The sequence below is a fragment of the Haliotis rufescens genome, unplaced genomic scaffold (assembly GCF_023055435.1).
Source record: "Haliotis rufescens isolate VD_foot unplaced genomic scaffold, xgHalRufe1.0.p SCAF_146, whole genome shotgun sequence".
NCBI classification, from domain to species: domain Eukaryota; kingdom Metazoa; phylum Mollusca; class Gastropoda; order Lepetellida; family Haliotidae; genus Haliotis; species Haliotis rufescens.
Window position 1 is genome coordinate 247,234 of NW_025963831.1, and position 27,672 is coordinate 274,905.

The following is a 27,672-nucleotide window of genomic DNA, read 5'->3' on the forward strand; positions in this document are numbered from 1 at the left end:
AAACAGCGGTGTACGCAGAAAGTAGTTCCGGCAACATGTATACAACTAATTTACACACCCATCCTCTCAATTGCTTTGACATATGACGATGTAGTGCTTTAATATTTTAAAAACAAAACATCCCCCAGGGGAAATGTTTTGAATTATTTCTTCCTTCGTCGACGATTTTTGTGGCAAATGGGACAACTGCGACTGCCAAAAGAATGTCCAGTTGTCAGTTGATGACGTGGATATATCAGTATGTAATTCTGACAAAGAAATCTTTCTGAAGGCGCTGAAATTTACATGTGTCTACATCATAGAAGGATGTGGAAACATGTGACATCACGACTGTATCTAAATTAAATAAAAACACTTATGCGTCTTAAAATACACGGCGCATGCGCCAACCGAAAGAAAACTAAGACGGCGACTTATGCTATATGTTTTTAGTGATAGGTTGACATATTGCAATACTTCACAAATGGCACATTTAACTTTACCGAAATTGTGACCTGTTATTTTTTTCATTGTCAAGGTGCTCTAGAGACCAGGGTGTCATTCAACAAGAAAAGGTAATAATGAAAACGTGGTAATAGTTCACAGTTTGATTAATATTAGATAACTGTAGCAATAGATAATATAATTTACACTGACAAGGATCACTGATTAATTAAATCATAGTAAATACACACGCCGATTAGCTAGGCAACTGCATAACAGTAATACAATGAGAGTAGCTGAAACAACACTTTGACAAAATATTGACAAGATGCACGATTTCGCCAGGGGTTTTATATTTGAGACGCGGACCTCGGAGAGAGCAACCTGTCTGGGTCAGCCTGAGGAATGCCACAGACTGGTGAGCTAAACAAAATGTGTGTTCTAACATAGGGAAAACCCGAATAGCAAACTAACTACTAACCCAACATGGAAGGTGTAGATACCAAAATAAAGCGTTGAATTTAAGCTATCCAACGGTACCACTAACGATTTACAACCGAATATGTACAATTATTTAGACATACGTGACCATAAATACATGAGAAATATCAAGCTCAGAGTAATTGAATACTACCACCAGACATTATTCCTGTTTCTTTTTTTTGTTTCTTGTACATTGCATATGTGTAGAGCTTTTCATAACAATTTTGATATTTCTTACTTGACGACGTTAAACTAAGGTATACTTAAAAATGTAACACTCTCTGTAGAGTGTGCCATATTGCTAACATGGCCATTGTGAAATGGTGACCGTAACGCTGACAACTATTCATGTATTTCACGTCTATTTAATTTCTTATGCCTTGATACAGAGGATGTGTTGTAAGCCAGTAGTTATATCTTCTTATTACAGTCACGGGGACACCATGCACAGATCTATTGCATCCGTGGGCTTGGAGCATAATAATGAAATATATGACACATATGTATTGATCTTCATCTTCTGTGACGCTCGGGTTTCTGAAACTGATATTCATCACCAATAGAGGAAACGAAAAATAAATCTGAACTATCACACGCAACCACACACAGACCTTCAGATGTGTCCATATAAAAAACGATTAGATGCTTTCAAGTGAAATGTCTACCCCCTTCAACAAGCATTAACAGGCTTGCATTGTACAAGATCTGTCAACGTTTCGTTTACACGAATCGGATTCATTGAATGTATTCACCAGGAACATATGTTTAACCAAAGCATCCAAACAATTTATGTGTCGTATTGGTTTTTATTGCGCTGTTGGTGAGTTTCTTGTTGGCAATGGCGGCGAGGTGGCTTAGTGTGTCCAAGAACTGTCTCTCGTCACGCCGACGGAGCGTTGAGGTAAACTTCCGCATCACACCAGAAACCCGGCTTCCATATGTTTAAAATGTGTGAAGATCGTTCTTCCGCCTTGATATGGATTGAATTTCGCGAAAAGAAACAGCGTAAAACCCACTACATTTAGCGTCGATAACACCGGTTCTCTCCCCACCCGGAGCGCGATAATATTGATGACCTCAATCGTAACATTCTTGTGAGTACAGCGCACACTGTCGTATTTGCGGCTATCTCGAACTCATTCGGGAGTCCCAAGTATCCAAATGTCTAGAACTCTGGATAACCCCACGAGTTCGACTGTCAACATTATAAATACGATGATGATGATGATTATTATTATTATGATGACGATGATGATGATTATTATTATTAGTAGTAGTAGTTGTAGTATTGGTATTAGTATTGGTAGTAGGTGTGTTTTTGTGGGGGTTTTTGTTTTTAACGCCGGACTCACCAATATTCCGGGTATGTAAATAATCGAGTCTGGACCAGACAATCTGTTGATTAATATTACGAGCATCGATCAGTGTAATTGGGATACGATGACATTCATCAACCAAGTCAGCGAACCTAACCACCCGATCCCGTTAGTCGCCTCTTACGACAAGCATAGTCGCCTTTTACTACAAGCATGGCCAGCAGTAGATGTTGTAGTATTATTATTAATACTACGAGGGCTGGTTAAAGAGTTCTAAGCCTGACTAACTTTAAATTATGGGCCATCACAAAGTGAACTAGTCAATGTAGTTCCTTGTTTGAGCAGTTCATTGCTAGTATATTTGGTCTACTGGGGCCGTTTGTATACTAGTGACAGCCAGTTGAACGTGATAGGGGTCCAAATGGACACAGACATGGAAAAAATGATCATCGAGCAGCTTTCAAGTTTTTGACTTTAGAGAAAGGTACTCCCCAAGAAATTCATGGCCACATGTCACAAGTGTATGGGAATATATACTCGAGATATTCCACTGTTAAACGTTGGGCAACGTTTCACAAGTGTATGGGAATATGTACCCTAGATATTCCACTGTTAAACGTTGGGCAACGTTTCACAAGTGTATGGGAATATATACCCTAGATATTCCACTGTTAAACGTTGGGCAACGTTTCACAAGTGTATGGGAATATATACCCTAGATATTCCACTGTTAAACGTTGGGCAACGTTTAAAGTTGGGAGAACAAGCCTTAATGATGACCCTAGGTCTGGACGTCCATCAACTTCCATCAATGAATATTTAATCAGAGAGACAGAAAAAACCCTTATACTGTCACATGGACGTGTTGCCATTGCTGAACTTGAGGAAGACACAGGTCTAAGCCATGGATCCATTGAAACTATTATTCATAAACCTTAAGATGAATAGGATATCTGCTCGTTGGGTGCCTAAGTTTCTAATTCTGATCGTAAGGACAAAAGAACTGACATTGCCAGAGAACATTTAGAGGTCATTGAGGAGGTTTTCGTCAAATTTAAAAAGAGATAAAAAAATAATTAGTAACGGGTGATGAAACATGGGTCTACCACTCTGATCCCGAGTCAAAACGTCAAACCATGGAATACCGCCATTCCACTTCTCCGGCACCAAAGAAATTCAAGACTTCAATATGAAGAAAGTAATGGCCACTGTATTCTGTGATGCAAAGGGTATGATCCTTGTTGATTACTTAGAAAGTGGAAAGACGATTAACGGTGCTTACTATGCTGATTTGCTTTATCGCCTAAGAGATTCTGTCAAAGAAAAGCGAGGAGGAATGCTGACTGCTGGAGTTCTACTCTTTCATGACAATGCCTCTTCTCACACCTCTCGACTTCCAAAGGCTGCTGTGCGACAATGTGGGTTCGAAGAGTTTCATCACCCTCCATACTAGCCAGACCTGGCACCTAGTGATTTCAACCTGTTTCCTTGACTGAAAGAACACCTTCGTGGAAAGTGCTATGACGACAACGATGGCCTCAAATTGCCGTGAATGGGTTTTTTAGGGTGGCTTCAGAAAACTTCTTCCGGACTGGAATTGAAAAGCTTCACTATCGATTTGAGAAGTGTATTGAAAAGCAGAGAGATTATGTTGAAAAAAACATAATTAAAAACACTTTCACAATTGTTGGTTTTGTTTGTAAGGCTTCTTGACCAGTCCTCGTAGTGTTAGTAGTAGGAGGAGTAAAAGTAGTGCCATACCAAATTCCTTCACTCAGGTGCTCTTCTTCGAATGATCTGACCAAGCATGAAGAGTGCCACGGAAGGAGAACCTTTAAACCAGGTTCCTTTTCAATAAAAAATTCCATTATTTAATATAAAGTGAAAACGATCACATTTGTGGATTTCAAAAACGGCGAAATTGTGTTATTGAGGGAGTGACAAAATGGCCAAATTCAATTAACTTTTCCTCACGCGCATATTCATCGTTTCAGTTATGTTCGCCTCACGAGCGTCATGTTTATATTGTATTACATATTAAGATGTGGTGCTTGGTAACGTCCACGATAACAGATGGCATTGGTAGGATGAACGCTAAATAGATCAGCCAGCTATTGCATAGGGTAGCTGGAAGAAGGGCTAAGTTAATTTGCCCACAACAGGATAACGATAAGATTCTCGGCTGCTCGCATCAAGCGAATAAACCACGCAGATAATGTTTCGGTGTTTCTCGCAAATCCATTTGTCTAACATGTGAAATTTCATTTGCTGTAAACAGGGCGAGTTTACCGATTTTCGCTTGCCCAATCTAGTCAAGGTATCCGAGTGTTTTATGCAATTCGTTCCATTTATTGGCCGAAATGTGATTTACCCTAATGACAAGTGCCTAATGTATCGTCAGCAAACAGTTTGTGACATTTTAAAAGAAGAAGGACATTTATTTAATGGATGTTCGTAAAACAGGCCCATATAGAGAAGATACATCACCATTTCTACATAGCATTTAACTAGATTTACAAAAATGTAGATAGATTGGTGTGACATTAATGTAACTTAAGCTTAGAAAGGGAAGTAGGTATAAAATAGAACACTGCAAAAATGACACGACCGAAAAGTCTATTACATGTATATCCAAGTATATATTACTTAAATAGTTTTAATAAGGCGCTTTTTGACATGATGTTATTATTATTCTATCTTATAAGTGTATTGTCTTACGATCATTTCAAGAGATCAATGTAAATATAGCTTCTCTGAACAGAGATGCAAGACTAAAAAATAGTTTATGAAAAACAATGGATTGCCTAGGTAACGTATCATTCTAAATGAGCGCTATGTCTTGGTTTAGTGTTACTGGGTACAAATAAAACAGTAACTTTTGATAATAATTTCATAATTCATGTGATGGAAAGTTTAAATGCAAACACCCTGTGACCGTTCAACGGATCTCTCAGTCGTACATGTCCCTGGGGTTTCATTTGTTTGTTTGTTTGTTTGTTTGTTGTTTAACTGTTTAACTGTAATATAACAGAAGCACTAGCGTCAAACGCAACTGACTGGCTCCGACTCTTGGATGTCAACGTTGTGATTAGCATAAAGGTCAGTGTCAGTGTTTAGAAGAACAAAGGGCAGATAACCCGACCAGAGGCAGCATCTGACATTGTTTTTCTGTCTTCCTCCACTTTACAAAAACACTCCTGAAAGAGTAGCAATATGCTATGATTAGTTACTCTTCGTGTTTTCCTTCATGGTGAGCTAACAGGCCAGGATATGTTAGTAACTAATGTTCCCTAAGACGTCAAAGCCACTATAAACAAACTCAACACACTAACTCATTCGCCATTGGCCAAGCGACATTGAAATGAAAAAGGCTCCAAGTATATATACGCTAAGCTTGTCCCCCCCCCCCCCCCCCCCACCTCCCCCGTCATTCCTCGCACATCCCATAGCCCCCCCCCCCCCCCCCCCCCCCACACACACACACACGCACACACACCCCTTGCAGTGGTGTGCCCCCTCCCCTCCCCTCCCCTTGTCCACGCCCTCTGTGCAATCCTGTACCGTCTCTCAGATACAGCTCGAGAGTCCACAATGCTTGCAACTGATACTCAATCCATGTCAGCCGGTGATGTTCACACCGACGCTCGTCATCCCTACTGTCCCCGGAGAGTCATTATTGTTGCAGAAGCAGGGACTCTGGTTTGCCTTCATCACGAGATGGAACCTTGTCAACATCTAGTCCAGAGGAACCCCCATAGGAAGCTCAGACAGGAAATGTACAGCGCACCTGGGGATACGCAGTGCAAACATGTTCGGATGAGCTAATGTTCTAACTAATGCATCTACACACATCGTCTGCAAACATCTACACACAACTGTGGCTATCTGCTATTTACACACATATACACAATACTGCTGATTATGTGTAAGCGGTGTCACACACATTCAGTCAAGAGATACTATTTAGTGTGAGTGAGTGTGGGAGGGAGGGAGGGAGTGTTTCACGCCGTCAGGTTAAAATGTGAAGGAAAGATCTAAGTGACACCTTGTAGACGTTTTAAGTAAGTGAGTTCGGTTGAGCGCTGCTTGTAACAGTTTTCCAGTTATATCACGTTGTGTCAGCTTCATGTGGGAGGAAAGCCCTAAGTGATGCAGGTCTCAGACGTTTACCACTCCGGTGAAACCCACGAGCACGGGTATGGTGCTGACAAACCTAGAAACATAATCGGGGCGAACAGGGATTCGAACCCACAATCATAGGTTCCTGGCGTGCCCAGAGACGCAACTCTGCACAGCGAATCGCGGCGCCTTGGACGACTGGGCCACCCGTGCCCCCGTAAACGTTTTGTTAAAACCAACGATCATAATTGTTTTTAGAAAATAGTCATACACATTACCTGGATGGAAGGCATCGAGCAATACTCAAAGGCAGTAACATTATTACAGTAACACTTGGCGTTAACACGTCTTAATGTAAATAACTTTTTTCGCGAACACCCGGTGTCTTCACTTATTTTCAGTTATCCTTTCATACAATTTTCACAGCTATTTTGCCTTTTACGCCCAATGGAATCTGTTTCGTCGGATAATCGAGACTGGTTATTCTCCGGCGTTGACCTTTTTACATTTTTGTTGAAACGACACCAGTTTTATAAATATCATTACACAGTCTATCTCGTTAGGACTTGTGGGGAAAAACTCTAAAGAAGCTAACAGTACCCCACAATTCCAATTAATCATTGGAATCAAGAAATGACTACTTTAAATATCATTTAATTTATTTGAAATGTGCTCATAAAAATTTCGTTTACTGTACCATCGAATCAAACTTTCACAAATTTGGAATAAGATTAAATTGAAGTCTTTGTTTTCTTGCTGCTGAATCTAAATAACTTCATTAAAGTTCCACGTTTATACAAGGATTAACAGGGGAAGAAAAACAACCATCTGACCTTAAATAATAATTTCCAAAACAATATGAATTTTTGTCAACAGACCAACACCACTTTTGAAAGTTCATGTACAATTTGTTTTTTTTATTTGTTAATATTTTATTAATGCTGGTGCAATGAATGTCGAGATTGTCCGGGTTGTAACCACACGGGTCCACTCAGCGTGTTCCATTATTTACATAATTTATTATAAACCACAAAACGACCAAGTCTTCCGCACTTAGTCCGCAAAATTCGAAGCTTGACGTTGATGAGGTCACGATTGTGTTGTGTAATGTGATAGTTATGTGAACTAGTGAAACTAAAGAATATGAGTTCAACATGTACTCCGTGCTAATAAATTAGTTTTCTGCCTATTGAAAAAAAAGAAAGAACAGCCTGGGGAAATTGACATAGGAGTTATTATTTATAAGGCATATTACGTTGACGATTTTAATGTGCGTATGCATGAATGCGTTCAAAATGTATAATGCTTGTAGCAGTGATCTTTTCACCAAATGTCCTGACCAGTCCTGGAGGTATATTTTAGCAGAGTCTGCTTGCAAAATCATTATGACGAAAGTGTACACGCGCGAGATTAACATGAAAATACATCGCGTTTCTTGATAGCTATCATTCCATCTTACACGATCTTTCGGGGGCAGACCGCCTCCGTGGTCTTGTGGTAGAGCGTCCGCCCGGAGAGTGGAAGGTCCGGGGTTCGATCCCCGGCCGCGTCATACCAAAAGACGTTAAAAGATGGTACTTGTTGTTACCCTGTCTGGCGCTCGGCATTAAGGGGCTAAAACAAGGACTGGTCGGCTCGGAGTCAGTATACTGTGTCTGAGTGGGGTATTCATGTTAAACTGCGGCATGGTATCTCAGTGAGCTAGCACTATAAATCGGCATCAGTCCGGACTAGTACAAGCAGCCACACAAACACACACACGTACATGCACGTCGCTATATAAGTGCAATAATCTTGGACGCGACGTTAAACCCAATTTCACCTCACCTCACCTTTCGGGGGCACGGGTGGGGGCACGGGTGGGGGCACGGGTGGGGGCGCGGGTGGCCCCGTCGTCTAAGGCGACGCGTTTCGCTGTGCAGAGTTGCGTCCCTTGGGCACGGCAGAAGGCTATGATTGTGGGCTCGAATCCCGGTTGGGTTTCACCGAAGTGGTAAACGTCTAACACCTGCATCACTTTGGGCTTCCTCCCACATTCAACTGATACGCCGTGATATAACTGGAATACTGTTAAAAGCGGCGTTAAACCCAACTCACTCACTACACAATCATGCCTGGTACGCCTTGATGAACTAAAATACTGTTTAAGTGTAGTTGATAGTTCTTGAAATGATTTCTTCTCAGTCATAGTAGTTCTTCGCTAGCATAAAACAATATAGGATATATAAAAAATGTTTTCAAACTTCAGAAAGAAATTGACTTGGAATCTTGTTTGTTGGACATATTCGACATTATTTCACAAGTCACACTGGGCTTTAATCTCGCATTTAGCCGACACTTCGTTACGTTACGGAAATACTGTTCAAAGAGGCGTTAAACCAAGGGCACTCGTGAACATTGATGGCAGTGTATCAAGGAAGGACATGCTGTTTGAAGATCCTTGTCGATTAATTATGATAAAGATGAACATATAAGGAATCTCAGAAGCATTAAATATGAATACCACCATGTGCTAGTCTGTGGCAACGAAGGGCTTCTCCATCCTAAGGACATTTACCGATACTGGGATCGCATGACATTAAAGAAACGTCAAGTCTTATGTTGGTTCTATTGACGTTCCTATATACTCTTTTTAAAAAGTAGGGGATCATGAACTCATGTTATGACCAAGTATAAAGATACTTTTTGACGACGACATCATATGCAAGAGCGTTTATGTTTGTTAACACATCCTACAATTAGGAGTTTCCTCACGCCGGAGCGCATCACGTGCATGGCGGGTCGTTCCCAATTTTGACATTTTCAGGGATGGTTGATTAATCTCTGTGGACCATTATCTCTGTAAATCTTATCGATTCTGCTCATCATACACTTGGGATTTATTGGTTTTCATTCATTGTTTGTGTATGACAGATCCCTATCGTCCTTCAAGATCGTTCGCAGTCACAACATCTACTGTCATACTTCAATACCGGCTGTAATGTATTCCCAATTCATTATTATCATTCACCTTTTACTGGAAACTAATATATCTTACAATTTTGGAAATGTTAAGTTATTTCCGAGTATCCCCTTCTTGTTAACGAGTACATATGTTGGCTCTTTTGGCATGTACATTTACTAGTATACGTACTGTTGAGATGTACATATGTTGAGTTCAATTTACATAATATGTTGGTTCTATTGACGGACATATGGTGGTTCTATAGACGTACATATGTTGGATGCTGCATCTGTTGACATGCACATATGTTGGTTTCATTGACGTACACATATTGGATCTGTTGAAGTGTAGATATGTTGGTTCTAGAGGTATGTATATGTGACTTGTTGGTTCCGCTGGCACATACATATGTTGGTTCTCGTGATATGTATATGTGACTTCTTGGTTCTAATGATATGTATATGTGACTTGTTGGTTCTAATGATATGTATATGTGACTTGTTGGTTCCGCTGGCACATACATACGTTGGTTCTCGTGATATGTATATGTGACTTGTTGGTTCTAATGATATGTATATGTGACTTGTTGGTTCCGCTGACACATACATACGTTGGTTCTCGTGATATGTATATGTCACTTGTTGGTTCTAATGATATGTATATGTGACTTGTTGGTTCCGCTGGCACATACATACGTTGGTTCTCGTGATATGTATATGTGACTTCTTGGTTCTAATGATATGTATATGTGACTTGTTGGTTCCGCTGGCACATACATACGTTGGTTCTCGTGATATGTATATGTGACTTCTTGGTTCTAGTGATATGTATATGTGACTTCTTGGTTCTAGTGATATGTATATGTGACTTCTTGGTTCTAGTGATATGTATATGTGACTTCTTGGTTCTAGTGATATGTATATGTGACTTCTTGGTTCTAGTGATATGTATATGTGACTTGTTGGTTCTAGTGATATGTATATGTGACTTGTTGGTTCAAGTGATATTGTGACTTGGTGGTTCTGCTAGCACATACATATGTTGGTTCTAGTGATATGTATATGTGACTTGTTGGTTCAAGTGATATGTATATGTGACTTGTTGGTTCTCGTGATATGTATATGTGACTTGTTGGTTCTAGTGATATGGACTTGTTGGTTCTGCTAGCACATACATATGTTGGTTCTAGTGATATGTATATGTGACTTGTTGGTTCTAGTGATATGTATATGTGACTTGTTGGTTCAAGTGATATGTATATGTGACTTGTTGGTTCTAGTGATATGGACTTGTTGGTTCTGCTAGCACATACATATGTTGGTTCTAGTGATATGTATATGTGACTTGTTGGTTCAAGTGATATGTATATGTGACTTGTTGGTTCAAGTGATATGTATATGTGCCTTGTTGGTTCTAGTGATATGGACTTGTTGGTTCTGCTGGCACATACATACGTTGGTTCTAGTGATATGTATATGTGACTTGTTGGTTCTAGTGATATGTATATATGACGTGTTGGTTATGCTGGCATGTACATATTTTGGCGTTGTTGACATGCACACGTGTTAGTTTTATTAACATGTTCATTCCAGTCATATTGACATGAACATATGTTCATTATTTTGACACATGTCATCAATTATTAACGTTGAAAGTTACAAAGAGCGAACGGTGAGATTTCCTACCCATTTCGCATTTCTATACATTTTCAATTCATTATCATAAATCCAAAGCCTTTCTGTTGTCTACAGTTCTTCAAAGACAAGCCCTGATAAGGCTTATGTTAGCCCCGCTTAAACTACACATTGTAAAGGTAATGTTTTCGACCCCTGAAGATCCCGGGTAGAATAGGTCATCAGCAACCCATGCTTTCCGTAAAAGGCGACTATGCTTGACGTAAGCGGCGACTAATGGGATCGGGTGGTCAGGCTCGCTGACTTGGTTAATGCATGTCATCGTATCCTTATATGGTGGATCGATGCTCATGGCGTCAATCACTGGATTGTCTGGTCCAGACTCGATTATTAAAGACCGCCTTCATATTGTTATTGTGTTTTAAAGCATTGTTGAATTAAATCAATGAACTCGTGATGTGTCTGTTAACTGGTCCACTAAGTGAATTGAGTACTACATGTGCTACAAGTGTCCTTATGATTTTGAACATACAGTTTCCAGTAACCTGTACATTTTTATCAAATTAAATGTCAGTTTGTTTATGTGAGATGAAGTGAAATGGGATTTAACGTCGCTTCCAAGATTATTTCACTTTTGTAGCGACGTGCATGCACGTGTGTGTGTGTGTGTGGCTACTTGTATTAGTCCGGACTAATGCCGATTTTATAGGGCCAGCCCACTGAAATACCATGCTGCAGGTTAACATGACTACCTAACTCAGGCACAGTATACTCTGAGCGTACCAGTCCTTGTTTTATGCCCTTAATGCCGAGCGCCAGGCATGGAAACACCATTACCATCATTTAACGTCTTTTGGTATGACGCGGCCGGGGATCGAACCCCGGACCTACCGCTCTCCTGGCGGAAGCTCTACTACTATACTACATAATCGGTATTGAACCTTTGAACAGGCGTCCAATTTCAAAAAACATATTTAATGTATGCAGGTTGCATTGTCTGTTCCAAATATTTGAATGTTTTGTTCCATTTTAATCGCCATACCTTGAAGTATTTGATGCTGTCTTATATCTCTTGGTTCTAACGATAAAGGATGGCGTCATCTGAACATCTCTATTTTCTCTGAACCATCCCAAAGCAGTCAATATTTCAAAGGGACAAGATGAGAATGACCTTCTGTCGGAAAGTTGAAATTAACTTCGAAAGAAAGTAATTTATTATATAGTAAACATCCTAATCCTAATCATCAAATAGTGATGATACCAGGTGTTCGCGAAGAGGTGAGCGTATCCTGCTCCACTGGTGACAGCCGTAACAAACACATGCAAAAGCAAGTCAAGTGTTCACCTAAATAAACACGGTAACATATGACGCAAGTCAAAAGAGAGAATTGCATCAGACATTGTTTGTTTTACTCAAATTTTAAAATATCAAATGTCCACCATAAAACGTTTTGGAAGCTTTTGGGGCCTTAAATGTTGTAACCTTGATTAAACACATTTTGAGCAAGGGTCGTATGACGCTCTTTGAAATCTTCGTAGAAAGGGCATAGAAGAAATCATAGTTGTCTAGACGAACACTTTCTGTAGACTATTCTATTAGCTACTGTGAAACGTAATGAAAGCGGAATGTAAGCGCACATTCTTATACATTGCCGTGTTTACAATACGGTAAAAGACTAGAGGTGCGCAAAAGGGGCCGTGTGGCTGCCGTATCTTGATTTATCAGAAATGTTTTGCCCTATAGATTTGTCGCTATTAACCAAACAGAATCGCACCAGAGAGGATAACAAACGTGAATTCCTATACTTCCAGCACGATCGGGTTGTATTTGTCTTAATTAATGATTTCTATTTGCTTGCATGCGAAGAAGTCATTTGCCAAGATTTTAGTTGAGGTATACTTCCGGTGAAGTTGAATGGGCGGGTAATTATAAGTGATGAGGGATTGTGATACATTTATTAGTCGGGACATTGTGGCGAATACCAAGCCATATCTCTCTGTTAGAGGGATATAATTCTACCATTTATAATCTGTATAATCCTCGAGTGTCTTGCTCAGGAAATTCACAGTAAACATTCAACAATTTGTTACATTGGGGACAGTGCTGTGTAACATGTTGGGGTGAAGGTATGTTGTTTGTCGGGGTTTGGTTAGAGTACTGTCTGATTTCGACTGCGACTCTGCCACATTTGACACTGGTGTTAATGAAGCATTCTGTCAGTTTTGAATACGGCGGACATGTTGATTTGTAATAAAGTATTTCATGGACGTATTTTTTTGCGATAAACGGAAAATTATGACTAAGAGAAATTGCTTAATTAATTCTGTGATGTGTATTGCAATGAGATGTATATTGCAAGTGAATATTATAATGCACAGAGTAATAAATACTCTAAGAGAACAATTCCAATCTAATACGTGTTCGATCTATTCAATATGTTACAAGCAGTATTCAGTGTATCGTTTCGCCGTTTTGTTCTGATCTGTCGGGGGCGGTCGGGTAGCCTGGTGGTTAAAGCGTTCGCTCGTCACGACGAAGACCCGGGTTCGATTCCCGACATGGGTACAATGTGTGAAGCCCATTTCTGGTGTCCCCCGCCGTGATATTGGTGGAATATTGCTAAAAGCGGTGTAAAACCATACTCACTCACTCGGATCTGTTGATCAGTATGCCTCGTCGAGTGAATGAATGTCTAAAACATCGTGGCGGTATTACGCACTACTGATCCAAAAACGTCAACTTTGAAATGTCCCACCATGTCTTATTCATCCTTATATCAAAGTGATAGTTGTTGTTTTTTTCTCTATCCTAAAATGGCGCATTTTGGGTCTATGGATAAGGGACAATTTAAAACAAACCTAATCAAAGTTTCCATCTTATTCGTCAATTAAATTTATTAATTCATAGAAAAGTTGTTGTAATAAACAAAACATATTTTAAATTCAGTTAATTTAAGTTGGCTCATACCACCAACACAGGTTGTTAGTTCAGTTCTAACCCGGAATCCATGGGGATCCATAATGGATATTAATGAAGCTTTCTGTTTTGTTTGTTGTTTAAAGCCGCACTCAGCAATAGTTCAGCTAGAAGTCGGCGGTCTTTAAATAATCGAGTCTGGGCCAGACAATCCAGTGTATGACATCGTGAGCATCGATCCACGCAATTGGGATACGATAACATGCATTAACCAAGTCAGCGAGCCTGACCACCCGTTCCCTTTAGTCGCCTCTCACAACAAGCATAGTCGCCTTTTACGGCAAGCATGGGTTGCTGAAGACCTATTCCACCCCGGATCTTCACGGGGCAGCCGGACTGTACAGACATCAAAACGTCATAATGTTTGATGCAACGGTTCATACTTGGTCAAATCGCATTTGACCCACTTCGCGCTTTGAATGGCCTATTTCTGGTGTCCGCTACTGTGATATTGCGGGAATATTGCTAAAAGCGGCGTAAAACCATACTCACTCACTTTGAATGACCTTACTGAGTGTCCAGATCGGTCGTAGGATATATCTTACAAACTGTATGTCAGAAAAACAGTTTCCTCCTAAAGTAAGTTTTGTAACCTGTGAACAAGTCTTTGTGTTCCTCATAATAAAGCACTTGACATCCACAAATTCTCTTATTGTGTAGACGTAATCGTATCTTCGTATCATGTTTTCTTGTGCCATGGGCGAGATGGTAACAGTTGAAGATCTTTTGTCCAGATTGGTTGTTGTTGGTTTGTTGTTTAACGTCGCACTCAGCAATATTCCAGCGGTCTGTAAATAATCGCGTCTGGACAAGACAATCCAGTTATTAATATCATGAGCATCGATCCACGCAATTGGGACCGATGACATGCATCAACCAAGTCAGCGAGCCTGACCACCTGATCCCGTTTGTCGCCTTTTACGACAAGCATAGTCACCTTTTACGGTAATCATGGGTTGCTGAAGACCTTTTCTACCCCGGAAACTTCACGGGTCTTTTTGTCCAGAGGTGTACAAGACCACCCAGTTTGTAAAATCACGCACACCGTGCTCGTGTAACTTATAATAACAGGTCCCCTTGTTTGTTTGTTGTTTAACGTCACACTAAGCAATATTCCTGCTATATGACGGCGGTCTCTCAATAATCGAGTCTGAGTGAAGGTTCCGGGGTAGAATAGGTCTTCAGCAACCCATGCTTGTCGTAAAAGGTGACTATGCTTGTCGTAAAAGGCGACTAACGGGATCAGGTGGTCAGGCTCGCTGACTTGGTTGATGCATTTCATCGTATCCCAATTGCGTGGATCGATGCTCATGATATTAATCACTGGATTGTCTGGTCCAGATTCGATTATTTACAGACCGCCGCCATATAGCTGGAATATTGCTGAGTGCGGCGTTAAACTACAAACCAACGAACCAACCAGAATTTCTCGACAATGATCTCCTTGTTGCTCCACGTAGAATCAACCTTGACCTTGGTTGGAAGCATACCATGTTACGCAAGGTTCAGATTGTATGGCGTACCTTTACACGACAAGGCACGGTCTCATCAAGCGAAGATGAGACAACTCCGACTAAACACTTGATACCGTTACAAATTCTCCGTGCCGGATCTCTCAACACTAATGAGAACCTATGAAGGGACCAGCTGGCATGAGCAAGGCGGAGGAAGGGACAGAGACCCATTGTATTACAGTTACTCTTACACAGCCTTCACATCACTAATCTATGATGTGTAGACGTTGGGATGTCTTCTTTCGTCGTGTCAAAGGCTTCCTTGAATATGGCCGGATATTATCCTGCTTCTTAACATTTGGTATAGAAACATTACGAATGTGAGATGTATCTGGCATCAGTAGGTTGATAAGGAGAGCGGCCCACATGTAAACAAGGTCAGGTGGATTTGGGCTGGGGACGTGAAATGAAAAATATCTTTAAAGAGGGGCAATGCTGGGAACAATTTGCCGTTCTGGTGACTTTGAGTTACACCACTTGTGATTGTCTTTTAACTCAAGTTTTATAATGTTTTTTATTATGTTTATCAATTTAGTAATACATTATTCCCAACTTCATGGAGATACGGTTTCAGTGTCACACAAGTTACTAATTGCAACATCCAGACTTATGTCGGATATGAGATCAATGCATTGGAACTTAGGGGCCAACCATTTGCTATTCGTTGGGAGGGTGGGGTAATTTTGAAAAAAAAATTGTTCTCAGGTTTTAGCTCCCACAAATACATTGTTCGCTGAACATTCTAGATGCAGTGAAACAGGTGTTTAAAATATTATGCTTGGTCTACTGAAACAGATGTTAAAATATTATGCTGGATGCACGGAAACAGATGTTAAAAATAATATGCTGGTGGCACTGAAATAAATGTTAAAAATATAATGCTGGTTGCACTGAAACAGATGTTAAAAATATTAAGCTGGATGCACTGAAACAGATGTTAACAATACTATGCTGGTGGCACTGAAACAGATGTTAAAAATAATATGCTGGTGGCACTGAAATAAATGTTAAGAATATAATGCTGGATGTACTGAAACAGATGTTAAAAATATTTTGCTGGATGTACTGAAACAGATGTTAAAAATATTAAGCTGGATGCACTGAAACAGATGTTAACAATACTATGCTGGTGGCACTGAAACAGATGTTAAAAATAATATGCTGGTGGCACTGAAATAAATGTTAAGAATATAATGCTGGATGTACTGAAACAGATGTTAAAAATATTTTGCTGGATGTACTGAAACAGATGTTAACAATACTATGCTGTAGGCACTGAAACAGATGTTAAAAATATTATGCTGGTTGCACTGAGAAAGATGCTAAACACGTTGTGTATTGGTAGCAGTCACCAAAAACATATCCTGTTTAGAAAAAAGGCCGAATTCAAAGTATACAGTTTCAATTTACAAATTCAAAATGTTGATGACAGCTCTTCATGACAGCCGTATATTATGAAATCTGAAAAGTCATGTTTTGTTTGCCTGCATGTTTTAGATGGTGTTATCAATCCCTTTGTCGCTTTTATAATTACAATACTATAGATTCTTGTACTTCAGATGTATAATTATCAAAATGGTGAACTATCTAGTGTGGAAAAATGATAAAATCCACCAAATCACAAGCAGTGAAACACTGATAACCCGGACCTCGTTAATCATTGGACAATGACATCCGAACAGATACTGTTATATTGGTTGGTTGGTTGTTTTACGCCGCACTCAGCAATATTCCAGCTATATGACGGCGGTCTGTAAATAATCCAGTCTGGACCAGACAATCCAGTGAGTGATATCATGAGCATCGATCCACGCAATTGGGATCGATGACATGCTTCAACCAAGTCATCGAGCCTGACCACCCGACCCCGTTAGTCGCCTCTTACGAAAAGAATAGTCGCCTTTTATGGCAAGCATAGTCGCCTTTTACGGCAAGCATAGATTGCTGAAGACTTATTCTTCCCCGGATCTTCACGGGTCAGATACTGTTATACGTCTATATAGAGTCACTGGTGGCCCGTCGTCTAAGAGCCGCAGTTTGCTGTGCAGAGTTGCGTCCCTTAGACGTACAAGACAAATATGTGGGTTCGAATCCCAGATTGGTCCTGATTGTGTTTCCAGGTTTGTCAGCACCATACCCGTGCTAGAAGGTTTCACCGATGTGGTAAAACCTAAAACAGGCATCACTTCTTGTTGCTGCCACATTAAGCTGACACGATGTGAAATAAATAAAATACTGGTCATAGAGGCACCAACTCATGGTACAACTCTATAGCCATGCTTCATTTATGAGGAGGTGAGGTGAGGTGAAATGGGTTTTAACGTCGCGTCCAAGATTATTGCACTTATATAGCGACGTGCATGTACGTGTGTGTTTGTGTGGCTGCTTGTACTAGTCCGGACTGATGCCGATTTAAAGTGCTAGCTCACTGATATATGAACATGAATACCCAACTCAGACACAGTATACTGACTCCGAGCCGTGCAGTCCTTGTTTAAGCCCCTTAATGCCGAGCGCCAGACAGGCTTACAACAAGTACCATCTTTTAACGTCTTTTGGTATGACGCGGCCGGGGATCGAACCCCGGACCTTCCGTTCTCCGGGCGGACGCTCTATCACTAGACCACGGAGGCGGTCTGATTTATGAGGACACGTGTTAATCCGGACAATTGCACTGCGAAGAATAACGCCTGGATTAACGTGGTCTCTCGTTCACAACCAAATTCTCCCTCCATCAACAGTGTCTGTTTACAGTTTGTAGGTATCAGTTCATAACTGTTTACCCGGAAGTGACATAACAAGGCGCTGAAAGTAACGTCACGATTAAAGGGGAAGTGTACACGCAAAAATCATTTTCTTTCTTTTTCTAAACAAAACGCAATTTTAGAATTAATTAGTATCTGTGTTTGAAAAAATACACTCATTTTTTTCACAGTGAAAGTAGGAAGCTCACAATAGTGTGAAAATGATATGCCGTTATGAGGCCTTCGTTTTTCGAGCTAAACAGGCCTGAGTTATCCCCCTTAGATTATGACGTAATTGGTGCCAATTCAACTGGGTCCCTGTCTATTCTCAACGCAAAAGATATCAAGTACCAGTTTGCGGTAAAACAACATGGCCTACGACACACTCCGGCGCAGTGGAGACTCAGCATAACACTATGCTGGCTGACATCTGAGACGCTAGAATCACACACATGTACCTACACCACGTGAAGCGGCTCTAACAAAGCATGATGACGTCATAATGTTTATCAATTGGCACCAATGACGTCATATTGCAAGGGGCATAAGCCATGGTGTTTTTGTTGTGGAAATAGAACACTTGGTAAATGTGAAAAATATAAATCGTTTTAATGCGAAAAATATGTTAATTAATTGTGATATTTTAATATTTTTGTCTATGACACTTCTAGGCTAACACTTTTAATGTGGAAAAAGTACAAGAAAAATAGGTTCATTTCCGTGTGAACTTGCCCTTTAAGCAAACACTCTCCACCAACACAAAAACAACTCCATCCCGTTTGCACATCAAAGATGAACAATTTATTCTTAACAATAAGATTAGGCTAATCTTCAAGATTTTCGTTAAAGTTATCCCCTAACGGCATCATGATGGGCCTGCGTCTTTTGAAGGAATGTTCAACAGTCCGGAGAAGGGGGTTTCTGAAGGCATTTCGCAAGTCCAACGGCATTAGCTGGGAGCTTATGTCAGAGGTCTTTGATACTCTCAATCAGCGGTGGTGGAATGATCTTGCCCTGTTTCATTATGGAGCACGTTCTACGGCTGACCCCGTCGGCAACCAAGTAAATCTGATGTATCGTCTTAATACAAACATATTGGACACACTCGCTACAGATTTGGACAGATCGTAGTTATCTTGGTTAAATAAAGAACAATGTCGTAAATATCCGTTAACATGCAATTTTCGAAGTAAAATAATGTTTCTGGGGTAAATGGTGTCAAATATTTTACAATAGTGAGCTGCCCATTGTTAATATAACAACGCGCTCTAAAAGGTAAAATTCGTTAATATAGAGTTGCACCCGGTTAAATAGGACTAAATCATATTAAGAACGTATTTATTGTAGAAAAAGGACTTAGGCCCAATACATTCCGATACGATTCCACGTATGGACAAATTATTTAGGAAACGTGTATCACATAGATTTCAGGATTTTAGTTCGCAACAGTAACCGATGATATTATGTACCAACAACTTTATGTTGAATGGTATCATTTTCCGATGTAAATAGCTTCACATACAAGAAGTTTCAGGTTTCCTACTTTTCTTACATCTCTGAATTCAGAGAAAAAACTTAAGAAATGACACCAGTCTTCAAAGCCAGATCTTAAATCAGGACACATTCTTCGATTTTCAAAGATGGATATTTCCTTTCGCATGTATCACAAATACGCAAACTGTCAAGCGAAATATGATTAATATATTTCTTGGTTTTATTTATTTATTCATTATGCAGGAATAAACCAGGTTCCAATAAGCTTTTAAAAGTACCATCTACATCATATATAAAACATCTGCACAGTGTTTGTGTCCAACCTTTATTGAATTTGTTTTTAACTTTCTTGCACGAAATGAATATTGTATATTTGTTTGTTGTTAAACGCCATACTCAGCAATGTTACAGCTATATGACAGCGGTCTGTAAATAATCAAGTCTGAACCAGACAATCCAGTGATTGACATCATGAGCATCGATCCAAGCAATTGGGATACGATGACATGCATCAACCAAGTCAGCGAGCCTGACCACCCGATCCCGTTAGCCGCCTCTTACAACAAGCTTAGTCACCTTTTATGGCAAGCATGGGTTCCTGAAGACCTGTTCTACCCCGGATCTTCACGGGTCTCATTAATGTCTAAAATACCACCGAAATACCACCGATACCTACCTAGTAACTTTAACGTATGTCGATAGTATATCAGTAAAGTTGGTGACTGCTTCGCCTACAGATGGACAGTGTGGATCGTTTCTCCTAAAATAAGCCACTGGGATAAGTAATTGGGATACGATGACATGCATCAACCAAGTCAGCGAGCCTGACCACCCGATCTTGTTCGTCGCATCTTACGACAGGCGAGGTCGCCTTTTTCCGCCAAGGATGGGTTCCTGAAGACCTATTCTACCCCGGATCTTCACGGGATACGATGACATGCATCAACCAAGTCAGCGAGCCTGACCAACCGATCCCGTTCGTCGCATCTTACGACAGGCGAGGTCGCCTTTTTCCGCCAAGGATGGGTTGCTGAAGACCTATTCTATCCCGGATCTTCATGGGTCTCATTAATGTCTAAAATACCACCGATACCTACCTAATAACTTTAACGTATGTCGATAGTATATCAGTAAAGTTGGTGACTGCTTCGCAAACAGACGGACAGTGTGGATCGTTTCCCCTAAAATAAGCCACTGGGATAAGCAATTAAGCAATTGGAATACGATGACATGCATCAACCAAGTCAGCGAGCCTGACCACCCGATCTTGTTCGTTGCCTCTTACGACAGGCGAGGTCGCCTTTCTACGTCAAGCATGGGTTGCTGAAGAACTATTCTGACCCTGATCTTCACGCGTGAAATGAATATTGAGCTTAGTTACAAAGAAGTACGTGTAGGTCAAATCATGCACATCCAAAACTATGGGGACGGTCGGTATATTCAGTGTCATCATAGTACGTTACATGGTTTTTCTTTATCATTTTCAAAAGTTTTTACCAATATTTTATCATCTTGTACAAAGGACACCTACCACATTCCCTGTAAAGAATGCAATTTTGGATTTGTAAAACCAAAATTATGAAACGATTTACACGCTAGCATTTCTAGACAAAATAAATCATTTAGTAATGTGATTTTGCACGATAGATCAATAGCAAATCAATAACAGATATTTCTTGTGATTGTGGAAAGGGATTTGTTGCTTTGAGTTATCCAAAACAATGGGGAAAAGGTTAAATTTTGTTCTTTAGACAAACATGTGGTATATCCAATGTCATCAAAGTGACAAAGCATTTTCTATGATTTTCTTGGTAGGCGTTGTTAGGGTATTTCAAAAGTTTTTACTGATACTTCATACATCTTAAGTGTTCATTTAATGTATGGTTTAAGGTGCAACAAGCTATTCATATTCATTTTCAACTACGATTCGGCACGCGGGGTGAGTGAGTGAGTGAGGGGTTATGTGGATTATTTTATTTTAAAACTAAAATTAAAAACGTTAAACCAAAACCAAATGTTATTGCTTGTTTTTTGCAAGAAATAAAGAATGCTCTCGAATGACTTTTTGTTGGAACGCTCTTCATGTGGACTGTCACTCGTTACCGTAATTACATAGAGTTTGTCACTGTGATATGTAAAATGTTTTGTATGTCTAAGTAACTTTTGTCTTTAAGTATCAGGGAATACACTTAGTCTATCAATCATTACTCCTATAGCAGTTCTTATTAGACACAGCTGAAGAAGACTTCCCAGTCCCCGGAGAGGTTTTTACAGTGTCTCGAACATGTTATTTGCACATCAAGAATGTATCTATCACTTCAGCGCTATATAATGCGTGTTGCTGTCCTCGACCGTTTCGATGAGCTTTCAGAAACATTATCTGGGGCCATGTTGATAGCAAAGAGGTTTTTAAAATGACAGCGCCAAGCCGTGTTTTTGTGTGAGTTCTTGTCTTGTCCGGGATTGATATACTATTGGGCGTATTTAATTCTAAAACGGTTAACTGTTCATGAGGGAAGATTCAAATTTAATTATGCACCTTGAAAAAAGTTAAACACAACGTACGCCACATTTCCGTTCGGAATAACCATTTAAAAACAAATCATATCCTGTAATATTAATCCGTCAAATCACATTTGTTTTTGTTAACAGAGTGACATACTCATATTGGAGTTAAGGAATCAAGGAACAGAAATCAATTACCTATTTGGCGTCATACATGACTCCGATTTTATTGATGTGTTGTTTAACGCCGCACTAAAAAATATTCTGGCTGTATGACGGCGGTCTGTGAATTATCCAGTCTGGACTACACAATCCAGTGACTTTTTTGGGGAGAAACGATCCACACTGTCCATCTGTAGGCGAAGCAATCACCAACTTTACTGATATACTATCGACATACGTTAAAGTTACTAGGTAGGTATCGGTGGTATTTCGGTGGTATGTTAGACATTAATGAGACCCGTGAAGATCCGGGATGCTCATGTTGTTTTTTGTCTGGTCCAGACTCGATTATTTACAGATCGCCGTCATATAGTTGGAATATTGCTGAGTTCAGCGTAAAACAACAAACCAAACCAAACCAAACCCTTCTTATAAGCGCAGTTATACAAATCATCTTTAAATCTTTGTAAGATAAGTTCGAAATCTTCTTTTTTTTTCACCTTGTCCGAGGTCATATGTTTTTTCCAGTTCCCCAGACAAAAGAAATGTTAGTCTTTAATCAGCCATGTCATCTTGAAAATGGAACATTTCGAGTCATCAGCGACTCGTACAGTCATCGATTTGGGCGGGGATACGAGATAAATGTGTCTTCTCATTTTCCGCTTAATTAGCATCGGATACAAGGAACAAGCTTATTGGCCGTGTAATGAAATACTGGAAATAAATGTATACATTTTTTTTCCAAATGAAGATCCTCGTTAAAATAGGTTTTCAGCAACTCATGCTTGTCGTAAAAGGCGACTGACGGGTTTGGGTGGTCAGGCTCGTTGACTTGGTTGGTGCATGTCATTGTATCCCAATTGCGTGAATCGATGCTCATGATTATCAATCACCGAATTGTCTGGTCCAGACTCGATTATTTACAGAACGCCGACATATAGCGGAATATTGCTGAGTGCGGCGTTAAACAACAAACAAGCAAAAAACATACCTCCCTACAAACGATGCCTTTTTGTTATTTTGTGAAAATGTCGTTGAAAAGGGCTATCTCGTTTTCTATTTCCATTGTCATTATTCCATTTATCTTTTGTGAATATGTTATAACAAATATTAAAACCTGTTTTGAACATTGCAGTCCATATAAATCCACTCAAAGGTAATTCTAAGAGCAAAAATAGTAACACAATCACGCACGAATTTTCTGACATCTTGAGAAACAGCATCTTGAGAAACGCGAAGTCTGTTTCAATTTCTTTATGGGAACAAGGGAATTGGACTTCTCAGCACGAGTGGTTGGAATAGCTTCACATGGCTTTTAACACTGATTCATCTATAGCCCTCATTTTTTCTTTGACGATCCAATTTATTACATTACTGATTAAGAAAGAAAAGATTTGCAGTTGCGAATTAACAACACATATTCTGAATTAATATAATCTTAACTGGCGACATTTTGGTGCGCGAAGGGTTCTTGAAAATGCATTTGAAGGTATCAAATTAAAATTAACCAGCGGTTATTAATAGTCACGTGACGCTATGTCTTATATATTACTAAAGGCATTTTTTAACTTTTCATAATCAATTACAGTTATAGGCGTTTTGACCTTGATAATGTTTATTCAATATTGTCTACATGATAAAACCTTGCCGAGACCCCTGGTGATAAACTCCACTGGCATCTCTTGGTTTGCCCCATGATGCCTCTTCACGCCACATTTGACACAATAATAGTTTACGGACAAAACTGAAAGTTAGATGACACTACATATGAAATAATGAGGGATAACTATATAACAGGCACGCATTGTACGATTCTGACCAACGTGACCTTGGGTGAATTCGGGTGACCGTATGTACATTGCATTTGTCGAAATCCTCACAGGGATCCTAATTGAACCAATAATTCCTTCAAACTATCCATTAGTGCGCCTATTACAACGCCAACAGAGAGGGTATGGGGATCCGAGAGCGTTACCAATTTGAAACTAGTTCATACGGAAATAGTATCACACATTTACACGCTACTTGCTCACTAGATGAAATGTAGGTGAAACCTTTTGACAAATATAGGTTTGAAGGATGTTGTGAACGTATAAGGATGTTGTGAACGTATTTGCAATCTTATTAATATGTGCGGAACTTAAAAGAACAGAGAGACAAATTTACATACTAATAATGTAACCTTGTTAGTTTATACTTGAGAAGGAGTTTGAGTGTTCTTAACCCAGATAGGTGCAAAGCCAGCGTCGCCAATTTCTGGTTCCAAACGCCTACAGGGGGATTAAACTTTCTCACATAGGCCACTTGCTAATAAATCAATAATCTTTAAGATCCCTCAAATAGACTGGTTACAATTACGCATGCAGATCACAAGCCCTCCCTACTTTTGATCATAATCATTGTAAGTAGGGCGTAGACTTTGTATGACGTTCACGTAGATGGCTGAGATTGCTTGATTGATTAGCGTCTGTTTGGTTGATTGCAGCTACCCCAGAATGCCCCGCGACTGGGGGACAGCCCCTTCCGTCCAGCGAGTGCTGGTGTGCCTGTGTCTGTGTGCACTTCCTCTCACGTGTTTAGCACTTCCGCTTCCGGAAAGCCAGGGCAACCCACAGCTTGATAAACAGATGCAGCTAATGCGGATATTGTTTCGCCTTGGGGAGAGGGGATATACATCACCATATATATATAGTCACGGTGAGTATTCACATTCCTAGAAAAGGACGGACCATTTTGTTCCCATGAAGATTCCGGGTTGGAATTGGTCTTCAGCAACCCATGCTTGTCGTAAGAGGCGACTATGCTTGTCGTAAGAGGCGACTAACGGGATCGGGTGGTCAGGCTCGCTGACTTGGTTGATGCATGTTATCGTATCCCAATTGCGTGGATCGATGCACATGATGTCAATCACTGGATTGTCTGATCCAGACTCAATTATTTACAGACCGCCGCCATATAGCTGGAATATTGCTGAATTCAGCGTTTAACAACAAATTAAAAAAACCCGATCATTTTCATCATTTCTTCCAGATAATACTGGAAATGTATTTTTTGTCTCACTTTCAAAATAATAAATTGATTTCCTGTAAAAGAGGGTTATGACATTAATTTGTCCGGCTCCATGCAATGAAAGAAACAACGTTTTTAAAGCAGTGAGCGAAACATATTTATCCTGTCTCTAACACACCTTTGACCCAAACACAGAAGAATATAAATTAGAAACTTATTCACGTTCAGACCCGAATGTTATTTACCATTAAGATGCTCACTCTTACATAATATGAAGTGACATGATTACATAATAGATATCGCCCAGATGTATGCTTATGAAAACGTTTCCTTTGATTGAGGGGTCAAGGATAGACCACGTCTTTAAGGCGTCGCAATTCGTGTTGAGTTCATATGGTCATATGGTTCATAAGGATGTGAACTGTACACATGCATGTTTGCGTAATATATGCTCTCTAAATATAACTAATCATGATATATACTGTTTTAAGTTCTTTTATGAATGCATCATCATTCTGCTTTGATTTTTATAAACCATACATGAGATAATCTGTTGCTGTTTTTTGCAGCCTTATTATCGCCGAGTTCAGCGCTAAGAAGAAAACGATTTGGTGAGTATCTACCATATATACAGCTCTTAGTTACCTTACATAAATGTATTTAAAGCCAAATACAGGATACATTTAAGAAGGCCCTGACTAGTGTCACACAGTTCAAAAGAGGTACGCCCTTGGTAAGATCATATTTGGATTATCATATTTCCGGAGTAACAAATCATTGGTGCAGCGTTCGTTCCCTATATATTGCGATCCGACAAGGATTGGTCGGTAAGACGGGTTTCCAGATCAACGGAGTCTTGGTTAATATCATATGCAATATCATATGCGATACCATACATATGACACGTGGCAAGAATCATGACCATTGATGCAAACGCTGGCAATTACATCACCTGGATGCTCTAGTTCTCGAAGAAACACCTGGGCCACGACTATCTTAAGTCTATGTTAAAGTATGGGAGTTACGATCGTCTTAACGCTGCGATCGCTTTGTGGAACGGGGCCCTGGCCTGTAGACTAGCCTACTGACGTTAATTTATTATTTTTATTATCATCGTGTAGCTCTTTTAAAACACGCGAACGATTGTTTGCATGGTGTCAAATACTTTTTTGGTTTTGTCCGGATATTAGATCAATAAATATCTACACCTTCCGGATTTAAGGTAAGGGTTATCGTTCAATTAACTATGTCGTCATACATGTTGACAAGTTTTCTGTCATGGACCTTCCTTAAAAAAGGAAGAATTTCCTGACAACATGAAACACATGAACTGTTACATTTTTTTAGAAGTTAAAGTTTGAAATCAATAGTACGTATGTGTTAACACAAGACGTTTTGCAATATTGGAAATCCAAGTTGTGGAATGTGGTTGTGGTCTTCAGCGCACAAACATAACATGTTATTGTGAGTGAAACAAAATCGACTTAAACAGTCCATATGCATTACTGTAACAGTTTAAAGGTAAAATACCAACCTAAAATTTATCTCAGGATATTTAAAGTGGCAGCTGTGGTTGAGAAATTTAGAAGATATGTTCCCAATATAATATACATGAGGCTATTATACATTTGGCTTATAGTATATTAGGTGGCCTATACGTGTCGTATACTTTTGGCAGAAATTCTGCATTGATCCCCGGAATGTGATGCGCTCCAACTCAAACGTTGTTTGATCAGGGTTACAATATTCAAGGCCTTAGTCAAGCTTTAAAAGTTGTTTGTGATAGACACGTGAAGGACATTTCCAAAGTTGACCCATCACTGACCAAAATGATGTCTGAGGCAATTCTTTCCTATTTATCTTGTACCAAATGTGAACAATTGACTTGCCTTAGCATGTGTTTGTAACGGGTGCCACCTGGTGGGCAGGATATGCTCGTCTTTTCGAAAACACCTGGCATCATCGCTGTTTTATAGTGATTAATAAATACATACTTATGACATAGTTAGAAACGTACAATGGACTTTTAGCAGATATTTGGAAATGGTTTTGTCACTTTTATTTTAGGTATAATATTAAAATAATATTTGGCAAATTTCGATAGACATGTTGAGAAAGTTTCCATGTAAAAATTGTTCAGATTTTTCAGATTTTCTTAATATTGGTACTTGGAGTTAATAATTGAGAGAATCTAGGTATGGATGTCAGATTTCAACTCGTTTGAAAGGTTTTGGTGTCGCTTCTACCTCCCTCAGTGTAGAGTTTCGATTGTCAAGGCGACGGAATGTCCTCGCGATGAACCATTCACCTCTCATTACGAAAAACAAGTTTCTCTTTCCAATATGGGT

At 39.7% G+C, this 27,672-nt stretch overlaps 1 protein-coding gene across 1 annotated transcript in view; it reads left to right on the top strand.

The window, feature by feature from the left end:
• The first annotated feature begins 534 nt into the window (after nt 1–534).
• Nucleotides 535–27,672, top strand: part of LOC124148505 — a 34,663-nt gene continuing 7,525 nt past the window's right edge. Inside the window, exons 1-3 of the mRNA XM_048395796.1 lie at nt 535–554; nt 24,801–25,012; nt 25,894–25,935. Of these exons, the coding sequence (XP_048251753.1) occupies nt 24,811–25,012; nt 25,894–25,935 (244 nt within the window). The 5' untranslated portion in view covers nt 535–554; nt 24,801–24,810. The remainder of the gene's footprint in view (nt 555–24,800; nt 25,013–25,893; nt 25,936–27,672) is intronic.